General features: G+C 54.3%; 1 protein-coding gene, 1 long non-coding RNA gene and 2 other non-coding genes across 5 annotated transcripts; 3 read left to right on the top strand and 1 right to left on the bottom strand.

Moving 5' to 3' along the window:
- Nucleotides 1-6,704: 6,704 nt before the first annotated feature.
- Nucleotides 6,705-14,624, bottom strand: LOC102452350 (olfactory receptor 10A4-like). 2 transcript variants are annotated; one of them, XM_089774241.1, is made up of 2 exons: nt 14,616-14,624; nt 6,705-7,643 (listed from the first exon to the last, which is right to left on the bottom strand). In XM_089774241.1, the coding sequence occupies exons 1-2, from the start codon at nt 14,622-14,624 to the stop codon at nt 6,705-6,707; spliced, it is 948 nt and encodes a 315-aa protein (XP_089630367.1). The 2 variants fall into 2 exon arrangements, with proteins under 2 accessions (XP_089630367.1, XP_006114093.3); XM_006114031.3 differs by lacking the exon at nt 14,616-14,624 and having other exon boundaries at nt 6,705-7,673.
- A 4,312-nt stretch (nt 14,625-18,936) lies between these two features.
- Nucleotides 18,937-24,410, top strand: LOC102451157 (uncharacterized). The gene is made up of 4 exons (XR_012898108.2): nt 18,937-19,083; nt 20,433-20,555; nt 21,458-21,534; nt 23,039-24,410. It is a non-coding gene; the product is annotated as an uncharacterized LOC102451157 (long non-coding RNA).
- LOC112544919 (small nucleolar RNA SNORD126) lies at nt 21,199-21,276 on the top strand. Its single transcript, XR_003088282.3, has one exon. It is a non-coding gene; the product is annotated as a small nucleolar RNA SNORD126 (small nucleolar RNA).
- LOC112544274 (small nucleolar RNA SNORA79) lies at nt 22,413-22,559 on the top strand. The gene has a single exon (XR_003087593.3). It is a non-coding gene; the product is annotated as a small nucleolar RNA SNORA79 (small nucleolar RNA).
- Nucleotides 24,411-26,305: the final 1,895 nt, after the last annotated feature.

The raw sequence follows: 26,305 nt of genomic DNA, 5'->3' as shown, positions 1-26,305 counted from the left end.
TCACAGATGGATGTGGACACACACACACACTCTGAATCAACATTTCCATAGGTGGAAACCAAGATTTCCTGATACCTGAGACTGGAAATTATATGACCACACACACATGCTCAGAGGAATCAAAGAGCAAATATTAAACCAAGCTCTGGTGCCACACTGTGCCGCACAGCACAATTGACAACACACGTGAACGATCATCTCTGAATCTGGCGAGCAGGCGATGGGCTGGGAAGAATTCCGCCTCTGCGACAAGCGACTTTGGGGACCCTCCCCTGACATCGGTGAGGACCAGTGCAGGGGAAATGGCGTTTCCACCCCAATCTTTGATTTCACCCCAAATCAACATGCAAAGTGGAAACAGCAAGAGCCCTAATTTGGATTCAGAAGAGTCTGAATGAAATTGAATGGGAAACTGAGCACTGTCGTCAACACCAGTGTTTTCACATGGAAAACATCAATCTGGATTACACCCTTTCTTTTCAGAAAGGTGGTTGGTTGGTCGGATGGTTGGTTGGTCGGTCGGTTGGTTGGTTGGTCGGTTGGTTGATTGGTTGGTCAGTCAGTCGGGTGGTCGGTTGGTTGATTGGTTGGTCAGTCAGTCAGTTGATATTTGGACCAGCTCTAAACAAATGGAGACATTACTCGCCGTTGGGAATCTCGATTTTTTCGCTGGCCGTTGATATTTACAGAGCTGATAGAGGATGATATTTACAGAGCTCTGCTGGACATCGGGAAACTCCATGTATGCACAGGAGAGCAGGAGAGCAGTGAAGGAAGCAAACATGGTATGAAGAGAGGGATTAGGGAAATAACCAATAGATCAGTTGATTTTACTACTAGAGAGACTGCCAGGTGGGTTTGACTAGACAGAGATAGAAGGGATGCATGGGAAGCAGGCGGGCGTCTGTCTGTCTGTCCGTCTGTCTGGTAAATTTAAATGAAAAAGTCAATGACATGCTGTTGCTCCAGTTGCAGACTGGGAGAAGGTGCCGATGGACGTCACTGGGTGAATGGTCGGGTGCCTCAATCGTTCATTCGTTGCCTACCTTGCGTAAGAAGAGTGGCTCCGTCCCCTCGCTGCGGACGCTGGACGTGCTGAAGAGAACAGAGGGGTTTTTATTTCACTGACTGGCTTTCGGGAGCGAGTCCCTGGAGGAAACGTCCTGCAATAGTCCTGGGAGGAAACGCAGCCCTGCCCGGAACGGCAGCAAAACAACTCCCCTTAGGCGAGTCCAAGGAAGTTCTACCATCATCACCACACGTGTGTTTGCGAGATGCCAACTGGACCGCAGTTCACTTACCCCGTACATGGTGGGACACGTGTTTGTCTAGCCGGAGGGATGCTCTGTCCCAGACAACACACCACACAGAGTCAGGGGCACGAACAACCCCCAGGGTTCATGGCTCCAGGTTCGTGGTGCTCAGACTCTGGGCCCCACGCTTGTCCCAGAGCCACAATGGGAAGCCAGGAGCTCTGACTTCCAGCCCCACCAGCTCTAACCATTACACCCCACTGCCCGGACAGAGCTGGGAACAGAACCTAAGAGACCTCCCTCCAAGACCCTCTGCCCTACCTGCAGGGTCCTTTTTCTCATTGAGTGGCACTAGGGGGCGCTGAGGGGCTGGGCCGGGAGGGCTCTGTAGGACGGTCTCAGGGGGGTGGATCCCAATGCCCCGGCCTGGCACTAGGGGGCGCTGAGGGGCTGGGCCGGGAGGGCTCTGTAGGACGGTGTCAGGTGGGTGGATCCCAATGCCCCGGCCTGGCACTAGGGGCCGCTGAGGGGCTGGGCTGGGAGGGCTCTGTAGGACGGTGTCAGGCGGGTGGATCCCAATGCCCCGGCCTGGCACTAGGGGGCGCTGAGGGGCTGGGCTGGGAGGGCTCTGTAGGACGGTCTCAGGGGGGTGGATCCCAATGCCCCGGCCTGGCACTAGGGGGCGCTGAGGGGCTGGGCCGGGAGGGCTCGGTAGGACGGTCTCAGGGGGGTGGATCCCAATGCCCCGGCCTGGCACTAGGGGGCGCTGAGGGGCTGGGCTGGGAGGGCTCAGTAGGACGGTCTCAGGGTGGTGGATCCCAATGCCCCGGCCTGGCACTAGGGGGCGCTGAGGGGCTGGGCCGGGAGGGCTCTGTAGGACGGTGTCAGGCGGGTGGATCCCAATGCCCCGGCCTGGCACTAGGGGGCGCTGAGGGGCTGGGCCGGGAGGGCTCTGTAGGACGGTGTCAGGCGGGTGGATCCCAATGCCCCGGCCTGGCACTAGGGGGCGCTGAGGGGCTGGGCCGGGAGGGCTCGGTAGGACGGTCTCAGGGGGGTGGATCCCAATGCCCCGGCCTGGCACTAGGGGGCGCTGAGGGGCTGGGCTGGGAGGGCTCAGTAGGACGGTCTCAGGGTGGTGGATCCCAATGCCCCGGCCTGGCACTAGGGGGCGCTGAGGGGCTGGGCTGGGAGGGCTCTGTAGGACGGTCTCAGGGTGGTGGATCCCAATGCCCCGACCTGGCACTAGGGGGCGCTGAGGGGCTGGGCTGGGAGAGCTCTGTAGGACGGTCTCAGGGTGGTGGATCCCAATGCCCCGGCCTGGCACTAGGGGGCGCTGAGGGGCTGGGCTGGGAGGGCTCTGTAGGACGGTCTCAGGGTGGTGGATCCCAATGCCCCGGCCTGGCACTAGGGGGCGCTGAGGGGCTGGGCTGGGAGAGCTCTGTAGGACGGTCTCAGGGTGGTGGATCCCAATGCCCCGGCCTGGCACTAGGGGGCGCTGAGGGGCTGGGCTGGGAGGGCTCTGTAGGACGGTCTCAGGGTGGTGGATCCCAATGCCCCGGCCTGGCACTAGGGGGCGCTGAGGGGCTGGGCCGGGAGGGCTCTGTAGGACGGTGTCAGGCGGGTGGATCCCAATGCCCCGGCCTGGCACTAGGGGGCGCTGAGGGGCTGGGCCGGGAGGGCTCGGTAGGACGGTCTCAGGGGGGTGGATCCCAATGCCCCGGCCTGGCACTAGGGGGCGCTGAGGGGCTGGGCTGGGAGGGCTCAGTAGGACGGTCTCAGGGTGGTGGATCCCAATGCCCCGGCCTGGCACTAGGGGGCGCTGAGGGGCTGGGCTGGGAGGGCTCTGTAGGACGGTCTCAGGGTGGTGGATCCCAATGCCCCGGCCTGGCACTAGGGGGCGCTGAGGGGCTGGGCTGGGAGGGCTCTGTAGGACGGTCTCAGGGGGGTGGATCCCAATGCCCCGGCCTGGCACTAGGGGGCGCTGAGGGGCTGGGCCGGGAGGGCTCTGTAGGACGGTCTCAGGGGGGTGGATCCCAATGCCCCGGCCTGGCACTAGGGGGCGCTGAGGGGCTGGGCTGGGAGGGCTCTGTAGGACGGTCTCAGGGGGGTGGATCCCAATGCCCCGGCCTGGCACTAGGGGGCGCTGAGGGGCTGGGCCGGGAGGGCTCTGTAGGACGGTCTCAGGGGGGTGGATCCCAATGCCCCGGCCTGGCACTAGGGGGCGCTGAGGGGCTGGGCTGGGAGGGCTCTGTAGGACGGTCTCAGGGGGGTGGATCCCAATGCCCCGGCCTGGCACTAGGGGGCGCTGAGGGGCTGGGCCGGGAGGGCTCTGTAGGACGGTCTCAGGGGGGTGGATCCCAATGCCCCGGCCTGGCACTAGGGGGCGCTGAGGGGCTGGGCCGGGAGGGCTCTGTAGGACGGTCTCAGGGGGGTGGATCCCAATGCCCCGGCCTGGCACTAGGGGGCGCTGAGGGGCTGGGCTGGGAGAGCTCTGTAGGACGGTCTCAGGGTGGTGGATCCCAATGCCCCGGCCTGGCACTAGGGGGCGCTGAGGGGCTGGGCTGGGAGAGCTCTGTAGGACGGTCTCAGGGTGGTGGATCCCAATGCCCCGGCCTGGCACTAGGGGGCGCTGAGGGGCTGGGCTGGGAGGGCTCTGTAGGACGGTCTCAGGGTGGTGGATCCCAATGCCCCGGCCTGGCACTAGGGGGCGCTGAGGGGCTGGGCTGGGAGAGCTCTGTAGGACGGTCTCAGGGTGGTGGATCCCAATGCCCCGGCCTGGCACTAGGGGGCGCTGAGGGGCTGGGCTGGGAGGGCTCTGTAGGACGGTCTCAGGGTGGTGGATCCCAATGCCCCGGCCTGGCACTAGGGGGCGAGGAGCGACAGGGAACAGGGTGTGTGACTCGTTCTCCTTTGGGGGAGCCGTGTTGACCCCAGGGTACTAGCCCTACCCCAAGGGACGACGCGCTGCACAGAGCTGGGTGTTGTCTCTGGGGGGCGCTTTTCTCTCTGCTCCAGGCTGACCCCTGTGCCCAGCAGGGCCCCACGTGACCCCTCTGCTCTGCAAGGAGCAGGCTGGGGGCTTGGCTGGGGGTCTGCTCCCCCCAGAACCGCCGCTTAGCCCAGGGCCCAGCATGGTGCCCAAAGAGACCATCACACGGGCTGCTCCCAAGCCTGAAAGCCCAGGGTACAATTTGTCTGGGTGACACGGATGCTTCTAAGACTAAGGCCTATTTGGCGGGTTCCCCAGATATTTCTGTGTTTGTAGTTCTTTGTAGTCCACTTTTGTCGACAAAACCCACCCTTTGGGTCCCACGCGGATAATACCGCACTGTGACATAAATGCGAGTTTCCTCGCATGTGCTATGGGCCCCCGTTCCTGCAGAGACACAGGTAAGTAAGACAGCGTGGAGACCTGTCAGGTGGACCGGATCTGGCTCGTAGGCTCGTATTTGCCCACCCTGGAGTTAAGGCATCCCTGAAAATATTATTAGCTCTATTAGGGTGTGTCTAGACCACAGGTTTTTTCCGACAAAAGTTGGCTTTTGTCGAGAAAAACTATAACTGGGTCTACACTACCGCCACTTTCTGTCGACTTACTGGTAGTGTTGTCGACGGCGGTAAACCACATTCTGCGAGGAATCATGCCTTTTTTCGAAAGTCATCTTTCGAAAAAAGGCACTACTGCATGAAAACGGGGCTTTTTTGAAAGAAAGCGTCTACACTCTCTTTCGAAAAAGTGAGATGCTTTTTTGGAAAATCTTGTTGTCTAGATGCTCTTTTTCGACAGAGGCTTTTTCGAAAGATACTGTCAAAAAGCCTCTATCGAAAAAGGTGTGCAGTCTATATGTAGCCTCTGGGACGGACAAAGGAAAGAGGGGGTGAGGAAATCAAGGGGAAAAGGGGAAGGAAACTGGATTCCTGCTTGCCAGAAGCAAACCCCAATAAACATCAAATTGTTTGCCTCTCCAGACTTTGGGTATTGCTGTTCTCTGTACACATGGTTGTGAGCAAGACACGAGAAGTCATTCTTCCGCTCTACTCTGTGCTGACGAGGCCACAGCTGGAGTGTTGTGTCCAATTCTGGGTAGCACATTTCTGGGTAGGAAAGATGTGGAGAAATTGGAGAAGGTCCAGAGAAGACCAACTAAAATGATGAAAGGTCTAGAGAACATGAGCTATGAGGGAAGGCTGAAAGAATTGGACTTGTTGAGTTTGGAAAGGAGAAGACTGAGAGGGGAGATGATAGCGGTTTTCAAGTATCTAAAAGAGTGTCACAAGGAGGAGGAAGAAAACAATTTGTCCTTGGCCTCTGAGGACAGGACAAGAAGCAATGGGCTTAAACTTTCTGCCCGTCAGGGTGGTGAAGCACTAGAATAAATTGCCTAGGGAGGTTGTGGAATTTCCATCTGTGGAGATATTTCAGAGCAGGTTGGACAGACAAGTGTCAGGGATGGTCTAGATGGTGCTCGGTCCTGCCAAGAGGGCAGGGGACTGGACTCAATGACCTCTCGAGGTCCCTTCTGGATCTATGAATCTATGTGGGAAGGGCCAGTGAAGTGGGGAGGTTGACTGGATAAGCTTTCTACTATAGTATGACGCATGCCCCGTCACCACAGAGTGTGCTCCAGCCATCAGCAAAGTTGGACTTCCTCGGAATTTGCTGATATCAGATTGCTACTGTCCATTTGGTCTTTTATCACCCTGAAATCTCTGAATCGCTGGTTCTACACATTAATCGTGCATTATCATCTGCTAGCATGGAGATCTGCTCCTGCCGAGGACTTCAAGAGCCATCTCCCAGAGGGGTCCGGTGACCCAATGAGACCAGGCATGGGAAGGGCTATCAGAGTCTTAGATACGAAGCCGTTCTTCAGTGCTGATGTTATTTATTAGTTGGCCAAGGAGAACACTGGCTAAACGTATTCAAACCTCACAATCTAACCGAAACCAAACCCTCCAATGTTGCACCAGGCTGCCAACGCAGGACACAGACACGCCCAATGGGAGTTTTCTGTAGAACTGGTTCATAGTTTTAAAGTTTGGTGAAAAGGATCCAATTTCTACAAAATCGAGTGAATGTTTCTTGAATGTTTTTCATATTAATCTTGGGTTTTCTTGGTTGGTTTGCTTGTGCTTGGACATTTCAGACATTGAAGAAATAGTCAGGACACCCCTTTGGCCAAGTGTTCCCATCTGATTTTTCAAAAAACGTGTAGACTGGTCAAAAGATTCTGATTATGAACGTTTGACAAACAATTAGATATGAAAAACGTGGGATTTATTGGTAACAAACGTTTCTCTTCCCATCTGCCTGATAGGTCTTGAACAGGTCAAATAACTTTCAAAAGGAACATTTTCCATTAAAAACAATGAAGGTACTGGAAGAAATACACCAAAATATTATGTATTTCCCTCCATTCCGTTCTTTTTAATAACTCTAATGTTCATCCTCTAGTTTCTCTGGTTGTGAGCAAAGATGCTCTTTCTTATCGTTCTTCTCAAGGCGCCCTTCACCTCTTTGTTCCTCAGTGTGTAGATTATGGGGTTCAACATTGGGGTCACCACTGTGTACATGAGGGAAATCATTTGATCACTCTCCGGGGTAGAGCTAGACTTGGGTCTCAGGTAGGTGACGAGGGCCGTTCCGTAGAACAAAGTCACCACCGTGAGGTGGGAGGAGCAGGTGGAGAAGGCTTTATGCCTCCCCTCTGCAGAGGGCAGCTTGAGGATGGTGGAGATAATGCGGATGTAGGACAGGATTATCAACAAGAAAGGACTCATGATGAACAGCACCGACACGGTTAAGACCACGATCTCGTTTTTCGATGTATCTGTGCAGGCCATCTTCAGCACAGGTGGGATGTCACAGAAGAAGTGGTGGATGCGGTGGGAGCCACACAAGGGCAGGCTGAAGATCCACGTGGTCTGAGCTACTTCCACCGAGACACCGATGAGCCATGAAGCTCCCGCGAGCTGTGCACACACCCGGCTGCTCATGATGGTCATGTAGTGTAAGGGGTGGCAGATGGCCACGTAGCGGTCGTAGGCCATGGTTGCCAGAAGGCAGCATTCTGTGAGGCCCATGATAGTGAAGACATACAACTGGGCCATACAGCCCTCAAGGGAGATGGTCTTTTCCTCCACCAGAAGGTGAACCAGCAGCTGAGGGACCACACTGGTGGTGTAGCAGATTTCCAGGAAGGACAGGTTGACCAGGAAGAAGTACATGGGGGTGTGGAGGGAGTCATTTAGCTTTATCAGCAGGATAATGAGCAGGTTCCCTATCACGGTCACCAGGTAGGTGAAAAGAAACACAAGAAACAGTAGACTTTGTAGCTCATGAAGGTATGAAAACCCCACCAGGATGAAGACATCAGAGATGGTCTGGTTCTCGCCAGGGTCGCTCTCAGAATAGGCCATCTGCAAGGGTGAGAAAGAGAGAGAGTGACTCTGATGTACAACCGACATCTAACTGGGAATCAAACTCGTTTCTTTTCTGCTGAGATGCTTGAGTTTGAAGCCTCCTCCAACGTGATACATAGATGTGTGTCTGGGCCCCTCATGCTCAGGAATCAACTTGTCTTGCTGGTTGGATGTCAGTCCAGTTCTGCCAATGTAGATCCACTGGAGAGATGACCCCAGTGGAATTTACAGCCGATTTAGATGGGGATCTCGTGAACTGATTCTAAGGGTACGTCTAGACTACAGGCTTTAGTCAACAGATGTTTTGTCAACAGATACTGTCGACAAAGCTTCTGTCAACAAAGAGCATCTATACTACAGCCAGTTCTGTCGACACAGCAAGCCGCTTTGTCGACATGACAGTGTGGACGCAAAGGACAGTGTAGATGCAATAACCCCTTCTGTCAACAGAACTTGGTCTACAAAAAGCGTTATTCCTCATAGAATGAGGTTAACAGCCATCGACAAAACTGCCGAGTTCTGTCGGCGTTATGTCGACAGGACTCAGCAGCAGTGTAGACGCAGGTATAGTTTTGTGAACAAAAGTCCACTTCTGTCGACAAAACCCTGTAGTCTAGACACACTCTACAGGAGCTACATCAGATCTTATATGACTGCATCTGTTCTTCCTCCTCAAACACATTTCATGTCTATCTCCATGAAAAAAAGGGATCTTTCCTTCCTCCCTAATTCTTCCTTTCTTTCTTTCTTTCTTTCTTTCTTTCTTTCTTTCTTTCTTTCTTTCTTTCTTTCTTTCTTTCTTTCTTTCTTTCTTTCTTTCTTTCTTTCTTTCACTATGTCTAGACTATGCTCCACAATTTGCATACCTTTTTCCAATAATTTTTTCAGAAGAGGCTCTTCCAAAATTTGGCCCGTATACAGTGGGCCAAATTTCAGAAAAACCTCCTCTTTGGGAAGAGCCCTTATGCCTCGTGAAACGAGGAATACAAGGGCTTCCAAAAAAGCGCGTCTGCTCTTCCACAAAAAACTTCAAGAGAGCAGACGCGTTCCCTGGTCGCAGCGGAGTTTTTCCGGAATACCTCCGGTACCTCAGAAAAACTCCATAGTCTAGACATAGCCTTTCTTTTATATCTTACTCTACAGCCACATTCAACAAATATAAGATCTCAGCGGAGGGCAAATTACAGCAATGGGATTGGTCAGAACTCACATAAGCGAGGGCTACTCATGCGAGTAAGTGGTGGTCGCTAAGCCAGCCATGTGTGAAACCCTTTGAAGAATGAATGTTGAAAACAAAGAGGTGTTTTTGGCCGTTTGTGAATTAGAAAATGTGAATCTTCCCTAACTATTGGAGAACAACCCAAATCATTCCTGCTTCTCTCATCGCAGCCTTGTAAACACATTAGTTTCTCTAAATATTCAAAAAATGTCCGAAGGTCAGTTCCTGAGTTGATGTAAATCTTGACAGCTCAATGGTATCTAATGAGTCACACTGATTTACATCCCTTGCACTCCAGTGTCCTGTCTGCTGACCATGGCCAATTTCAAATGTCCCAGAGAGAGGGAACAGAACAGGGAAACTTTCAGTAATCCCTCACCTGTCACCCATTTCCAGCTTCTGACAAACAGAGACCAGAGACACCATTCCTACCCATCCTGGCTAATAAGTATTGATGGACCTAACCTCCATGAAAGTATCTAGCTCTTTTTTGAGCCCTGTTAAAGTCCTGGTTTTCACCGCCTCCTCTGGCAAGGAGTTCCACAGGTTGACTGTGCACGGTGTGAAGAACTACTTTCTTGTGTTTGTTTTAAACCTGCTCCCTATTCATTTCATTTGCTGACCCCTTCCTTATACATGAAGGAAGATCCTACAATGTAACAGACATTTACCACAGATGTTTTACTTCAAGGTTGTTTGATGGCAACAAATGTCCTAATAACTGGTATGAGAGCCAGAAGCCCTTTGTGCCTTCCGGATGGGGTTCCCAAAGCAATGTGTCAGATAATAGAGCACTTGTAAGAGAGAAATTGGGAGTGAGCAAGAGAAGATAGCTGGTTTACACACTGAGTCAGTATGTTCAGAAATGGAAACAAATCTCCCGATACCTGAAATTCTGCTATAAACACAGAGCTATTCTCCTGTCAAATTACACACAAACACAAACACACAGAAACACAAACACAGACACACACATGAAAGTCCCCTCCAATGCGGGCAGTGCGCGCGTACACACACGCATGCACGCACACACACACACACACACACACACAGAGGCACAAACGCCCACTGAAAGGGAATCAGAGAGAGAAAATGCAGTCAAAGAACCAAAACAAACTATGGTGGCACATGATACAAAGTGCACAGCACAGAGAAAAGTCGAAAAGTCTCTCTTGAGAGCTACTTTGGGGAACTCCAGCCGACTTTCGTGAGGACTTTCCTTGGCACAGCCGCTGCAGGGAACACAGAGCTGGCAGGAGGAGTTTCTGTCTCGTGGCAAACCCCGATGTCCCAATATTTGCTTGCACCCAGAATTGACGTGAAAAGTGGGAATAGCGAAAGCCCAAACTTCACAGGAGAAGTTGACATGAAATCAAATGGAAAACTGAAAACTCCCATCCGCATGGATTATTTCTCATGGAAACATCGGTAGAGATGAGATGGTTGGTGCCGAAGGGATTTTGATTTCTTTCTTTATTTGCTGGCTGACCTATGGACCGGCTCTAACGACATGGAGACACGTACTCACCATTAGGAACAAGGTCTGTACTGATGCTTGTCGCTGGCCATTGGGTGAATTGTTCAGAGCTCCCACAAGGCGTCTAGGCAGTGCGTTTCTAGGCAGGAGAAGAGGGAAGTAATTCAGGAGAGAGGGTGGAGGCAAACACAACACTTAACTCTTGGGTACCAGGGATGAACCTATCACCATGGTCGGATCTTAGCATCCGACTCTCTTATTAGATGGGATCAGACTGAGCTCACCCAAGCAAACTGATTTAAAATAGTCAAGACTTACTTCAGGAAACACCTTGATTCAGTGGGCCTCAGGTAGGATGAGGAGGAGGGTGGGGAAGAGGGGAGTAAACACAAGAGAAGGGAGAGCAAAAAACCACAGCACCACCCCAACAAACCGCTCAGCACAGTCATGGCATGGTGAGGCGCGAGTCTGGGACTCGTCTATTTCCCTGGAGGGCCCAAAGGAAATCTGGGAGCAGAACTGCACCTGGGGAAACTAGCATCCCCCCCACCCCCGAAGTCAAGCTCTGGACCTCACCCAAAATTGTTAAATTAGTGGAATTCAGAGCAATAGGTCCAGAGAACGATAGATAGATAGATAGATAGATAGATAGATAGATAGATAGATAGATAGATAGATAGATAGATAGAGGGGGTGGGTGGGGATAGATAGATAGATAGATAGATAGATAGATAGATAGATAGATAGATAGATAGATAGATAGATGTGGCTACAAACATAACTCACACACTCAAACACAGGCTGAGATTCTCTGCCCACGTATAGAGAATGGCAATGAATGAATCACTGTTGTGATTTTCCTCCGTTTGCAAACGGGGCCAAACCCACCGAGATTGAAGTGGGCGAATGGCCGGGCGCTTGAGTCGTTGATTTGCAGGCTTGCACGTTTGAGAGGAGACGCTCCCGCCACTACCTGCTGGCGCTGGGTGTGCAGAAGGAATCCAGGAGTTTTATTTCCTTCCCTGGCTTGTGGGACCCAGTCCCTGGAGGAAACGTCTCTCATATTCCTTGGCAGTAGAGCAGCCCTGCCTGGCACTGCAGCCAAACACCGGTCCCTTCCTCTGGCACGTCACGGGAATTATGCCGTCATCAGACTCAACCAGCTGGTTTTCGATAGGACAGTTCTAATGGGATTTACTGACTGTGTTAAACAGCGTGACACTGTGGTCAGGAGAAAGGAGGGATGGTCCGTCCCAGACAACACAACACACCGAGTCGGGGCAACAACCGGATTTATTTTAAAACCGTCTCCGTAAACTGTTTTCCAAGCCTTCCGAGAATTCGAGGGGTTCACATCCGCAGGGATAATCCCTTGAACGCGCCGGCTGTAACTCTTTATAAACTCAGGTCACCCGTCAATGTAGTGCAAGGTGTTATGGGCTGTAAAATATCCCCCCCGCCTAGATTTGAACACTCTGTTAAGTTGCTCCACAACCTGCTGTGATTTTATTGTAACAAAACGGCGGACGCCATGCCGCTTCCACAATCCTCTTAAAGATTTCTTTAAAAATTCTCTTCCCCGATCAGTTTGCCATTTTTGTGGCACGCAGCCTGCGTTGAAAATAGCCTTTCAGGCTTTGCCTCCCTCCCTGCCTGCCTTGTCCTTTAGGCCTAAGGCCCAGGCGTACTTCGATAGAATGTCGATGACTATTCAAACGTACACAAACCCCCTCTACATTACATCTTCTTTAGAAAATACCGGACATTTCTATTTTCTCATTTATATTTTCTAAATTTTGTTTTCCAAACAGAAAGCTCAAATACTAGACTGTCCAGTTCAAAACCGGACACCTGGCAACCCTACTCTTTCTCTATGTCTGGAGAACCAGCGCATCGGCACCAACTCTTCCGGCCATTGTGCGCCCACCTCTGAGACAACGGTCTTGGGGGTTTTTTTAACCGTATTTGAGCAGGTTGGTGTAAAGCGTTAGCATCCTGCTCTGATGTTACCTGTCTTCTAGTCACAGTTTTACTGTGATTTTTGGCTGCTTGAACGAGAGGGTTCACCCCCCAAACCTCCCAACTTCCCCGGGGCTGTAATATATTTTCTTTAACAGAGCTGTCGGCGTAGACATGACGGTCACATGTGTTAGTCAAAGACGTTATGAGGACGGAGGGGACACAGTTTTATTAATCACCTGGTTTAACACCCCACTGCAATATACATCGGCCAAACTGGACAGTCCCTACGTAAAAGAATCAATGGACACAAATCAGATATTAGGAACGGCAACATACAAAAACCTTCTATCTCCCTGGACACACAATTGCAGATCTTACGGTAGCCATCCTGCAGCAAAAAAACTTCAGGACCAGACTTCAAAGAGAAACAGCTGAGCTACAGTTCATCTGCAAGTTTGACACAATCAACTCTGGATGAAACCAAGACTGTGAATGGCTCGCTAAGGACAAAAGCAGTTTCTCCTCTCTTGGAATTCACACCTCCAGATCAGCTGCTAGAAGTGGGCCTCATCCCCCTTGATTGGATCCACCTCCTCATCTCCAGCCAGATCCTGGCCTGCATATTTATACCTGCCTCTGGAAATTTCTACTACATCAGGGGAGTCCAAACTTTTTTCAAAGAGGGCCAGATTTGATGAAGTGAACATGCGTGAGGGCCGACCATGTTGCCTGACATTCTTTGAACCATTAAAATCAAATGCAAATTAACTGTTTTATGCGACGTTTATTGCAAACGGCATACTTTTCATTGCGTCACATGGATGACAAATCTAAACAGGTGTTAAATCACTCTGCCTTTCATATCTGAAGGCCAGATGAAAAAAAAATCCAGGAAGCTGAAATATATGTCAGGAACATTGTAAAGTACATTACATATTATTGGTAATAAAGGTTGTCTGTCAACTGTTAAGTTCAAAAAATATGAACAGGAACATAACACCAAGTATACATGTTGTGTCCAAATATATTTATAACTGATTTAGACCAACTGACATTAACTGAGATTTTACAATGTATTCATCTCAATACATATGGATTCGTTGGGGGCCATAAAAGATAGATATTGCCAAATTACCTGTGGGGCCGTATTAAACCGGAACACGGGCCGCAATTGGCCCGTGGGCCGGACTTTGGACATGCCTGCACTACATGCATCTGACGAAGTGGGTCTTTGCCCATGAAAATTTATGCTCCTACAGTTCTGTTAGTCTATAAGGTGCCACAGGACTCCTCGCTGCTGGTTTGACACACGCTTTTACGGCCATCTGGAACATGGGCAGCGTGACACGCCCCCGTCATCACCAATAGGCAACCCGAGCTGATTCATTCTTCCACTTTGTCCTTTAGGCCTCGAGATCCACGCGTTGACATGAGCAAAACCAGCTGACTCGAGATAGATTCACGCCCCCAAGACAACCCAGGTGCAGCTTCTCAAAGGCCTCTAAAACGACATCGTCGCGCTGTTGAGAGAGTGTCAAAAAGAGAGTACGCGCCTGCTGCTGGGTGTTAGATTCACACAACCCCGGGTAAGTTCCTAACCCCCATTATAAGGGCTCGACAATCTTTGGCAAGTAGCGAGTAGATTACAACCCAGAAGAGCCGGATCCGGAGATCTGCACATGCGCAGAACGCCGGACAGCGCGGCTGGCGAGCGGGGCTCGCCGTGGTGCCCTCACCTCAATCTTTCATTTACTTGTCTGACTCCTCTTCCATTCACCTTGTTCTCTGGTGACTCCTGCAAGCTGCAGTTGCCTTCTTCCACAGGGATGGACAATGAGAGACCAATCAGCTTGTCAGGCTACCTCGTAAGTCGATAGGTTTGGGGTTTGGATTCTGTTGTATCCACCAGTGGCTGGGCCAAAGGGCTCCCTTTGGCTTCTGCCTCCTCCTCAGAATGGCACAGATGGGGCGCTTTCTCCACAGGCGGTCCAAGGCCCTCGGCACTAAAACAAAGTCCAACATTCTGGCGGGAATGGTGAAGGAGTCCATGTTTCCTCTCAGCGTTTCCACGATTTCTGAAACACGTGGTTTTGGAACAAGATGGCCTCTTTTGTGTGGAGCTGGAACTTCTGGGGAGAGTGCTATGCGCTGATTGATAGAGGGTGGCGGGGGAAGTTCTTAGCGGGGTCACATGACCTATTTTGGGGTGGGTCAACCTGCACCCGCAACTGCCCCCAATTGGTCAAATCAACTTTTGGGGTAATCCTATGGGGACAAAAACCTTCCTCATTGATAGAGAGTGGTGGGAGAAGTTCTTAGAGGGGGCACATGACCCACTTTGGGGTGGGTCAACCTGCCCCTGGAACTGCCCCGATTGGTCAAATCAACTCTTGGGGCAATCCTATGGGGACAAAAATCTTCCTGGTTGATAGATGGTGGTGGGGGAAGTTCTTAGAAGGGTCACATGATCCACTTTGGGGTGGGTCAACCTGCCCCTGGAACTGCCCCTGATTGGTCAAATCAACTCTTGGAGCAATCCTATGGGGACAAAAATCTTCCTGGTTGATAGATGGTGGTGGGGGAAGTTCTTAGAAGGGTCACATGACCCACTTTGGGGTGGGTCAACCTTCCCCTGGAACTGCCCCTGATTGGTCAAATCAACTCTTGGGGCAATTCTATGGGGACAAAAATCTTCCTCCTTGATAGATAGTGGTGGGGGAAGTTCTTAGAGGGGTCACATGACCCACTTCTGGACAGGTCAACCGGTCCCAGAACTACCCCTCTCAATCGGTCAAATAGGCTCTCAGGTTGGTCTACAGGAGCAAAACCCTTCCTGATTGGTAGAGGGCAACGGGGGAAGTTCTTAGAGGGGTCACATGACCCACTTCTCGGTGGGTCAGCCTGCCCACACAACTGCCCCCCTGATTGGTCAAATCTGATCTCGAGGCAGTCCTGTGGAGGCAAAACCTTTCCTGATTTGTAGAGAGTGGCGGGAAGGGTTATTCGAGGGGCCTCATGACACCCTTTACCTCCGGTCATGTATCCTGCTTGACCCCAGATACGCTGCCCCCAAGGGTGGGCCTTCCTGTGACGGGCCGGGGCCTAAGGGATCAGAGGGTGGTGCCCCGGACTCTGGGGTTCACCCCTCAGGGAATCCCCAACCCTCCTACCCCCGCCCTGCCTCCGACCCACGGCCAGGACCAGCTAGGCCCTGCCTCGGGGCCAACTGGGTCTGACAGGGCCACTCCGCATTGGCAAGGGGAGGGGACCTGCTGTTCCCCCCCCCCCCCACAGCCCTAGTGCCCTCAGGCCTCACCTCCAGCCCTGCAGCCTGGGAGGGAGGCCTGGGCAGAGCCCCCCCACCCAGCCCTGCCGGCCTCTCCCCAGTCCTGCCCCATCTCAGGAAGCCTCCAGCCTCCTGTCCCCTGCCAGAGTGTGTCCATCTGCGCCCCTCCCAGAGACCTTATCCCTGCAGCCCAGCTGGGCCCGAACTGGCTGTCCTGGCCCCACTGGGGGGCTCCGCTCTCCGCCCCCTCCCCTGGCTGCGTGTGACCCTCACAGGGCCAGAGTGGGGCAGACGCCCCGTCCCAGGGACCAAGTCATTGCTCCAGTTACAAGCCCGGGTTCACACGGCGTGAGGGGCGGCAGGAGCCCAGGGCCGGGATGGCAGAAGGTGGCGATGTGGGATTCAGGGGCACTGGCAGAGCTGTGCGGTGGGGGCAGACCGGGCACTGTGGGGAGGGGCTGTGGGGCAGGGCCGGGGGCAGCCCAGCAAAGCCGGTCACGACCCAGGTACGTTGGCTGATCCCTGCCTCTCTCCCTGCAGCCGGGCTGCCTGGCGGACCCGGGGGACTCTCCGGTCTGTTTACAATTCGGTTTCCCACAATCCACCCCCCTCGCTAGGCCGGGCCGGGGGGGAGCGAAGGAATCGCCTCCCAAAGGGCCTCGCAGGCCTGACCCCGTCACTGCCCACAGCCGGGGCAACTGGCCACCGAAACCAACCGGCCCCTTCCCCGGCCTAACTCCGCTCAGCTCCTCTGACTCTCCTCTCTGATCAGCCCCCTGGGCCTGCCCCCCGCATCGCCCAGCAACGCGCCCGGCTAACGACCCCCCATGGGACCCACTTAAACAACCGGCAACTTTGCTTCTTAATTGCGGGTGAGGTTTGTCGGCTCCCCGGCCGGGCGCGGCTCCCAGCCGAGCGCGACTCTCCTCAGAGCGCTGACTAAGGCCGGCGGCGTTCTAACGACTTGTGCATCCTCCCGTCAATCCCTACAGAGTCCCACTCGTTAGCCGGGCTAATTGGAGAGATTTCGTTTGCGTAAGTGTGTTGCTCAGAGGGATGGTTTTAACGAGCCCCTCACGAAGCAAGGAGTTCCTATTTGTTATCGGTGTCCTTCAGGAGAGACAATGAAATTAATGTTTCCATTACACGGAGCAGGGTGCCGTCGTGTGGGACAGCCGCCCTGCCAGATCTGGGGTCAGATCTATAGAGACGTCAGCGCCCGTCAAGTCAAGCACTCACCCACCACGGACAGACAGGCCCTTGCTCCCTCCTGCCGGGCCTTGAGACTGGCAGCCGGAGTCAGAGGCAACAGCCCACGGGCTGTGTGGTTAAAATGGACGTGAATGTCCCTGGCTGTGAGAAACACCCACCACGCCCTGCCGGAGAGCAGAACGGCCGCACCGGCTCGGACGAACGGTCCGTCTAGCCCAGGGTCCTGTCGGCTGCTGGTGGCCAGGGCCAGAGGGATTGCACAAACCCGGCCAAGCACTGGATGACCCATCGCCTACCATCCAGTCCCTGTTTCTCCCAGCCAGACATCCGGAATAGGGGGGCTGCATGCCTGGCCAACTTGGCTAATAGGATCCTAGAACCACAGAGCTGGAAGAGACCTCAGAGGGTCATCAGGTTATGGTCCAAGGCAGGACCAACCCAACTCAATCAACCCGGGCAGGGCTTCAGCAAGCCGAGACTTAAACCCCTCTAGGGATGGAGACTCCACTACTTCCCTAGGGAACCCAGCCCAGCGCTTCCCCACCCTCCTAGGGAAATAGTTTTTCCTAATATACAACCTAGCAGATCCAGAGAAGTGATTATTCCCCTTTATTTGGCTCTGGGGAGGCCACATCTGGAGTATCTGTCCAGTTCTGGGCCCCCCACTACAGAAAGAATGTGGACGCATTGGAGAGGGTCCAGCGGAGGCGACCAAAATGATTTGGGGCTGGATCACATGACCTATGAGGAGAGGCTGAGGGGTTTGGGTTTGTTCAGTCTGCAGAAGAGAAGAGGGAGGGCGGATTTGAGAGCAGCCTGCAACTTCCTGCAGGGGGGTTGCAGGGAGGTTGGGGAGAGGCTGTTCTCAGTGGGGATAGATGCAGAACGAGGAGCAATGGGCTCAAGTTGTGGTGGAAGAGGTCCAGGTTGGATATTAGGAAAAACTATTTTACTAGGAGAGTGGTGAAGCGCTGGGCTGGGTTACCTAGGGAAGTAGTGGAGTCTCCGTCCCTAGAGGTGTTGAAGTCTCAGCTTGACCAAACCCTGGCTGGGTCGATTTAGTTGGGATTGGTCCTGCCTTGGGCAGGGGGCTGGACTTGATGACTCCTGAGGTCTCTTCCAGCTCTGTGATTCTCTGAGTCGATGACTGTGTGGTTTCTACTAGCCTGTAGTAACCCTGTGTGTGCGTGCCTCAGTTTCCCTGGGCAATGCACCAATAGCAAGATGGTGATGGGAACGTTGGTGCATGTACAGAGTTACAGGCCCTTCATAACCTGAGTTTTGGGGGGGAGGGGAGTAGACCCGGTGACACCTTTTCCCTGGGAAGCAGAACAAAGGTGTGTGTGTGTGGGGGGGAGGGGGTTGCTGCTGAGTGTGTGTGAGTGTCTCTCTGCTGGCTTGGGGGGCAGGGTCCTTGGCTCCGAGCCCCCTCTCTCCAGGATGGATTGTACTGCCTGCTTCTGTGAGGGAATGAGGGAACTATGGAAATTAGGTATTTAGGAATTTTTAAAAAAATCCCACAAAGTGTTTTTCAGCATCCTTAGGTCTTTCGATGTGTGGCTCTCTACTGCCAGCGTCTCCGTGTATTTTCCAGACTTCAGAATGTAGAAAATACCTACGACTAGATAAAGGTGAATTTTTTTATTGACATTATACTAATTGTAACGAGCTGGGAGCGGATCAAAATGACTCCAAAATTCCAGGCCTCATTTTTCAGAACCAAGCGCCTGAAGTTGGGTTTCTAAACTCTGATTTTGCCCCTTAGGTCGGGCTGATTTCTAGGAATGCTGGACCCGGCGGGCCCCTTTAGAAATGTCTGGCCAGTAACTGGGAAAATCCCGGCTGTGCTTTGTAAACTTTGCGCCCAGGATTGCATTCCCAAGGCAGAGAGGTTTCACAGACAGGCCCTGACTTCTCCCTAGGCTGAGCAATTGCTAAACAGCGAGGTGGGGAAGGGGGAATAGCGCCTAGACAAGAAAAAACCTCCCATGTCTGGACTGCCCCTATGCAACCAGGATCTCTCTGGTCTATTTCTGGGTCTCATTTTCCTACAGCCACTTCTGCTACTTGGCTTGAGGCCTCTGCATCCGGTCTTGATTTTCAGCACATGAGAGAGGCTGAGCTAGGCTCTTGGCCAATTGCAAAGCGGCTTTCCTTCCGGTCCCGCCTCCCCCTTCCTCTCATTTGTGTCTTTTCACCGGGCCATGCTGCTTCCTGCCTCTTGCCAGGGCCCCTCCGAGCAGCGAGCTGGGTGAGTTGCAAGCGCTGCGCGAATCCTTTGCGCATCGGGGTTTCGTTTTGCCCATCCGCTCCTGTGCGGGGGCTGGAATGAATGTGGCCAAACTGGACCTGCTGCGGGGGGGGTTGCATGGGGGTTGGCCCTGGGGCTGCTGGATTCAGCCCCCCCCCCCCAGCCCTTTAAGCCAAGGCAGGGGGGATGGGCTGTGAGGGTGCACCGGGCTGGTGGGCTCCGAGATGCCTGGTCTGCAGCCTGCCTGCAGGAAATTGATCGCTGCTTCCCCCCCAGGTGCCTTGTGCACCCAGAGGGCTCTGGGGGCTTTGATGCTGCTTTGCAATCGCCTTGATCCTGCTCCCAGCTCGGGAGGGGCGGGCAGAGTCCTGGGACCCCCCCTCCTGCTGCACCCACCCCAGTTCAACAGCGGGTGTGTTGTGCGCAGGGCTGTGTGCGCCCCACAGGGCAGGGGAGGGAGGGGCGCTCTGCTGGGAGGGGCTGGACTGGGGGTTCAGAGAGGCGGCTGCAGTGAAGGGTCCAGTGACCCAGTCTCTGGGGCTGGGGCGCGTTTTGCTCCGGTTTTCTCCCCGCGTGGTGATGTGCGGAGGCTCGGTGACCAGAGGGGAAGTGCAGCGGCTTTGACACACGTGCTGAGTTCAGGGGCTGCCCTGAACCCCTTTTGGCCTCCTGCCTGCCTGCATAGTGCCCCTAGGCCCTGCCCCACATGCCGTCCAGCCCCCCTTTTTCACAAGTGGGCCGGGAGTCAGGGCAACGGGCCGTCACTAGCTCTGACCTGTCCCCGGAGTGACCTTGAGCAAGGCACTTCGCTCCTGCCTCAGTTTCCCCACTGCCCCATGTGAGTGATCGGTCCTAGGACGCGTGCAAGGCGTGATTGGCTAACTACAAAATGCTCTGAAATCTGGGGTGAGAGGTCCTAGGGGGAAAGCAAGTTATGGGCTGCACGCAGCCCTGCTCCCACAGAGGGAGTCCCTGCCCGGCCCTGGCTTGGAGCTGCAAGGAGACCCTCCGGCGGCTGAGTCAGGGCAGTAACGGGCTCAGGGAAGGGTGATGCGAACCCAGAAGACCAGGCAAATTCTTGCAGACATGGGCCTTGTCCGGGTGTCTGCTACAATGTTCCCCTCCCTTCTCCTCCTGCCCTTTGCTCTGGCTGCCTCTCTGCACCCCAGAGTGACTTCCGGCTAGTCCTGCTGTCTTCCCCCTTGGGTAGAGTGAGCTCTCTGCTTAGGTACATCCCCAGGGAGCGGGCTGGGGGCCTGGGCTTAGATACCAGCTGTGATCTCAGCAGCAGGGCATAGGAAGAGGCTGGGTTGGACGCGCTCTTACCAATGTTCCTTTGCCTGTTTCAGACGATGGAGAGGGACTCCCCGCCCCCACACAACGATTGGGGCTGAAGTGGATCCGTGGAGCGACTGAATCTTGAAAATGGGCGGCTGTGAAACATCCCGGCCCTGGGCACCCAGGACAGAGGGGTAAGGGGCTGCAGCTGTGGAGGGCCTTGCAGAAAGGGCGTCTCGGGGCTTGCTCTGATCTCTGTGGGGGGACTGGGAAGCAGCCAGAGATCAGCACGGAGCAGGGGGGAGCCGGTCTGCCCGGGAAGCCGCTTTCCCTGCATCCCGAGCTCCCTTCTGCACGCGCCCTCCGTTCCAGACCCTGCACCCTCTCCGGAGAGAAATGCAGCTGTTGACCACTTTCTAAAATCTTGGAGTGGCCCCGCCCCCAATCAGAGATGATGCCTGCCTTAAAAGCTGCTCCTATCCCCTTACTGAGAGCCGGAAGGAATCGTTACGTTACCTAGACTGAGCTCCAGTTTAATACAGGCCAGCGAATTTCACACAGGGATCCTGCTAATGTGTGTTGCATTGAAACATCCCTCCTAGAAAGGCATCTGTCTCCAGTCTGACTAGAAACCACAGTCCGGTATCCAATTCACCAGCGCCTTGCCCAGGGATAAAATCACCTCTGACTGCTCCCCTGTTTATGCAGGCCTGGGTTTTATCGTGTTGCACGGGAAGCCAGGACGACCCAGGAAGTTGGGTGAGGAAGCAGCTAAAATTCTCCACCCCTTTGGTGGTTTCTGGGGGGGGGGGGTGCACACAACATAGCCCCCTGTAGGGTCTGCTGTGATGAACCGCATGTTCAGTCCGTGTTTCACCTGATCTACCCTGATTACACACATGCCCTGAGCAGACCAGTGTCCCAGACAGTAGGGAGAAGTAGCCGATCCATGCAGACTTTCGTCAGAAACGTGGCTCTGATTTCTGTGCACGTGGAGGAGGGAGGTAGATGCAAGGAATCGTTTTCCATGCAGTTGGTGGCTTCTTTTTTCTCCTTTTTGTCATGACCTGGAAATATTCCCTCCTTGTTTCTGTAGGGGCAGGAACTCTTGAGACAAGATTGGCTGGTTTTGCTTCTCCTGACTTACATCTGTGATTCCTATACAGAATCCAAGTAAGAGCTGCTGGAAGTTCGTATCCGTCCAGTGTCTTAGCGTGACCCCTTATTGGTACCCTGGCTAATGTAATCAGGTGGGGAGGGCATGGGCCAAGGAAGGGGCCAAGGTAGCAGACATAGAAATGAACAAAGATCTGGTGTAGAGTGTCCCGTGCGTTCCCCATTCAGTGACAGTCGTGAACTGATCTTCCAAACACTGCCAAGTCTGCCGTCACAGATGCTTGCAGGAAGCCGTACCTGTCTGCACACGTGCATGGGAACTCCCTCCTGCAGGACTCGAGTGTCCAGTTCTGGGCGCCACATTTCAAGAAAGATGTGGAGAAATTGGAAAGGGTCCAGAGAAGAGCGACAAGAATGATTAAAGGTCTAGAGAACATGAGCTATGAAGCCAGGCTTCATGAACTGGGCTTGTTTAGTTTGGAAAAAAGAAGATTAAGGGGGGACATGATAGCGGTTTTCAAATATCTAAAAGGGTGTCACAAGGAGGAAGGGGAAAATTTGTTCCTCTTGGTTTCTGAGGACAGGACAAGGAGTAATGGGCTTAAAGTGCAGCAGGAGAGGTTTAGATTGGACATTAGGAAAAAATTCCTAACTGTCAGGGTGGTCAAATATTGGAATAAATTGCCAAGGGAGGTGGTGGAATCTCCCTCTCTGGAGATATTTAAGAACAGGTTAGATAGACATCTGTCAGGGATGGTGTAGATGGAGCTTGGTCCTGCCTTGAGGGCGGGGGGCTGGACTCGATGACCTCTCGAGGTCCCTTCCAGTCCTATGATTCTATGAGGAGATGGCTTAGGAAAAGATTGTTCTATGGGGAAATTCATGGGGTATTTTCTCTCTGCTCTCAGAGCTGCTCGTTTCAGGGAGAGCGGCCGCGATGACCGTTCCTCTTGCTGCCGCGAGCCATGGGCAGCGGGATTTTGTGTCATCGCAGATTAAACGTGGCCTTTCTTCACTCAGAGTGCCCTTGGATGGGTTGGCCGTCCGGTGGCACCTTCTGAATTTTGCGGGGTCAGACACTCTTTCAGGGACAGAAAGCGGGCACAAAAAAAGCCACAACCTTTACTGTCCGTCTCTGGGTACTTGCTGTGCTTTTCAAAAGGGGACATTTTTCAAGGGGTCACGGAAAAGCGGGAACCAATGGCCATAAAGGCTACAGATCCAGAAGGACAACGGCGCTGTAAGAACCCCACGACTGTGTAAGCAACTCTCAATGTGTAGGTCAGAATTCTTGAGCATCGGCCTTTGTTTCCCTCTAGTGGCTCTCGCATCGTTAAAAGGTTTGAGTCCAGATTCATAGAATTAGGCCTGCAGGGGTCAGGCCTCCAGATCTCGCCATTTCTTGTGACGATCCCAAACGTAGCCCCTGCATTTAAATCAGACCGTGGTCACACATGGTCTTCGATTGGAGACTTTGCTCAATTCCCCGATTGTCACACTAGGGTGGTCTCGGATGTAGAGACTCCAGCATCCAACTGACTCTCTGACTTCCCCTTCCTAGGTAATGCTGCCAGGTACCCTGGGACACCACACCTGTCCGGGGCAGGTGTGGGGAGGGAGACTTCCACTTCAAACCCTTCTTTGCCACATCCCCGCCTGCAGGCGAATCCAGCAACAGCTTCTTCACCGTCGCCTCTCCCAGCAAAGAGCTGGAGCCACGTCCCGGAGCTAGCAGGGCCTACGAGACCAAGAGGATGTCGCTGCCTTTGGAAATTCAGCCCTTCTGGGGATGGGGGAAAGAACGAAAACGCGAATTGTCTGGGCTGCGATTCGTCTCAGAATTGGGGTGTTTCTATTGTAATGCAGTAGCCCTCTGATTGTTACCGCAGATTGCCTTGCCCTCTCATGCTAGGCTGTACTTCCCTGGCTACAGGTCTGATTGTCAATTCCGTTGTCCTGACCTGTCACCGACAGTCGGTAAACCTCTCCCATCCTGGGATGGTCCCTTTCAGGTTGTGAAACTGACATCCTGTGATTGTAGTACCCCAGTGGACCAAGATGAGCATCAAAGGCACCTCCCTGCCTTTGAGGATCCGGGTCTGGCTCCGTTGTACGCTGCTTACTGGGTCACACATTTGTGTGTGTGTGTCCATGCGTGCAAATCAGGGTGTGTATCCTGTTGTGTCTTTGCCTCTGCGCATGTACGCGGGTCACGCTCTTCGTGCGTTCGTATAAATGCAGATATTGGGTGTTGTCGATGTGTGTAAGTCAGTATGGCTGTCTACTCTTGCGGCTTTTTTGCGCCAGAACTATGCAAATGGGGCAAAGCGGGGACTATCGCTGGGCCTCGTTTGCATACCTAATGAGCTGCCGTTTTTGCAGACGAGGCTCTTGCGCCAGAAGGCTCTGTCTACCCTGCCCCGTCTTGCGCAACAAAACCCCTCTTGCGCAACGCCGTCGCGCCCATTACTTTTCAGGAAGAGCGGCGTTGCGCAAGAGGGGTTTTCTTGCGCAAGGAGGAGCAGTGTAGACAGCTTCTGGCGCAAGAGCCTCTTCGGCAAAAATGGCTGCTCATTAGGTATGCAAATGAGGCTCGGTGACAGTCCACGCTTAACCTCATTTGCTTATTTCTGGCACAAGAAACCGCGAGTGTCGACAGAGGCCAGGTGTTTGAACGTGTACGTTGGTGTATCTTTCACTCTTGTGTATGCACACAGCTACACACGAGGGTGGCGCTTGCCGTGTGTGTCTCTCTGAATGCCAGGGGATGCACAGCCATACGTGGGTGTACACGCACAGCTCTGGGCAGGGGTGTTTTTGCTCCTATAGCTATGCCTGTGTCCATGAGTGCGTGTGTTACCAACTGTGTATGGTCCATCCTGGCCTTTGCCGTTCTTTCCCTCTCCCCAATTAAAATTCAGTTGTTACTTTCACTCGTTATTTATCCCCTGCTTTCACCAGGACTTACAATGTTTGCGCCCCGCAGGGGGAGAGGCAGGGTCGCCTCTGATCTCTCGCAGCCCGTGGATTTGTGCGCTGTGTCAAGCGACCTTTGTCAATAGGCTGCTCATTCTCCCAGAAATACAATTAGGAAAAAAAAAAGAAGGAAAATTTGATCTTCTGCATCTTGGTCTCTCGTTCTTGTTGGACCCTGTAGTGGGGGTGGCAGAGGGGGGAGAGCAGGCCGGGGGGAAGGGTCTGTAAGTGTGGGTTCTAGGAAGGAGGGGGCTGAGTGGCATGGGGAGGGCTGGGCAGGTGGGGGGTAAACTGAGGCAGGGATCTCAGCAGTAGCGGAGCGAGCCCGAGTGGGGCATGAAGACAAGGAGGGGGGCGGGGGAGAGCGGCTGTGAACCACTGTGACATTGGTGGCCTGGCAGGGCCGGGCCAAGCAAGAGCATCGTCGCAGGGCCACGTGCCCGGAGCCAGGGCGCAGCGCCTGGGGGGGAGCGGAGCCCAGCCAGCCCCATGGGACAGGGGCCACTTCAGACGGGCTGGGGAGGGGGGAGTCATAGCAGGCCGGCTGGGAGATGGGTAGGGCTATAAAACCCGGAGGCAGCCGCGACGGGGATGGGCCGTGGCACCGGGCAGCCGGCAGCGCCCACGCAGACTTCCCAAGGGACAAGCCTCGAAAAACAGGCCAGGGCCGGGATCCGAAAGGGGTCCCAGGAGAGGGCAGTGGGGGAGGGGTGTTTGCGGGGCGGGGGCGCGTTGACATGCAGGGGGGTGTTTGCAGGGCGCGTTGCAATGCAGGGGGCAGGTGTTTGTGTGTGTGTGTGTGTATGTATGGGAGGGGGGTTGTGGGGCGCGTTGCAATGCAGGAGGCGGGTGTTTGTGTGTGTGTGTGCGGGAGAGGGTTGCAGGGCACATTGCAATGCGGGGGGGGGTGTTTGTGTGCATGCGGGAGGGGGGTTGCAGGGCGTGCTGCAATGCAGGAGGCAGGTGTTTGTGTGTGTGTGTGTGTGTGTGTGTGTGTGTGCGGGAAGGGGGTTGCAGGGCGTGCTGCAATGCCGGGCGGGGAGGGGCGGGTGTGTGTGTGTGTGCGGGTGGGAGGGGGGTTGCGGAGCGTGTTGCAATGCAGGAGGCAGGTGTGTGTGTGCGTGCGGGAGTGGGTTGCGGGGCGTGTTGCAATGCAGGAGGCGGGTGTGTGTGTGCGTGCGGGAGTGGGTTGCGGGGCGTGTTGCAATGCAGGAGGCGGGTGTGTGTGTGTGCAGGAGGGGGGTTGCGGGGCGTGTTGCAATGCAGGAGGCGGGTGTATGTGTGTACGTGCGGGAGGGAGATTGCGGGGCGTGTTGCAGTGCGGGGGGTGTGTGTTTGTGTGTGTGCAGGAGGGGAGTTGCGGGGCGTGTTGCAATGCAGGAGGCGGGTGTGTGTGCGCGTGCGGGAGGGAGATTGCGGGGCGTGTTGCAATGCGGGGGGTGTGTGTTTGTGTGTGCAGGAGGGGAGTTGCGGGGCGTGTTGCAATGCGGAGGCGGGTGTGTGTGCGCGTGCGGGAGGGAGATTGTGGGGCGTGTTGCAATGCGGGGGGTCTGTGTTTGTGTGTGTGCAGGAGGGGAGTTGCGGGGCGTGTTGCAATGCGGGGGTGTGTGTTTGTGTGTGTGCAGGAGGGGGTTCCGGGGCGTGTTGCAATGCGGGGGGGGGGGGGTGTGTTTGTGTGTGTGCAGGAGGGGGTTGCGGGGCGCGTTGCAATGCGGGGTGTGTGTGTTTGTGTGTGTGCAGGAGGGGAGTTGCGGGGCGCGTTGCAATGCGGGGGGTGTGTGTGTGTGTGCAGGAGAGGGTTGCGGGGCGTGTTGCAATGCGGGGGTGTGTGTTTGTGTGTGTGCAGGAGGGG

Source organism: Pelodiscus sinensis, chromosome 30 (genome assembly GCF_052426305.1).
Source record: "Pelodiscus sinensis isolate ZL-2025 chromosome 30, ASM5242630v1, whole genome shotgun sequence".
Taxonomy (NCBI): Eukaryota; Metazoa; Chordata; order Testudines; family Trionychidae; genus Pelodiscus; species Pelodiscus sinensis.
This window is presented reverse-complemented; position numbering and strand designations above follow the sequence as displayed.

Excerpts from the sequence above, each read along its gene's own strand:
- LOC102452350 (XM_006114031.3), bottom strand. The coding sequence starts at position 7,673 with ATGGCCTATTCTGAGAGCGACCCTGGCGAGAACCAGACCATCTCTGAT.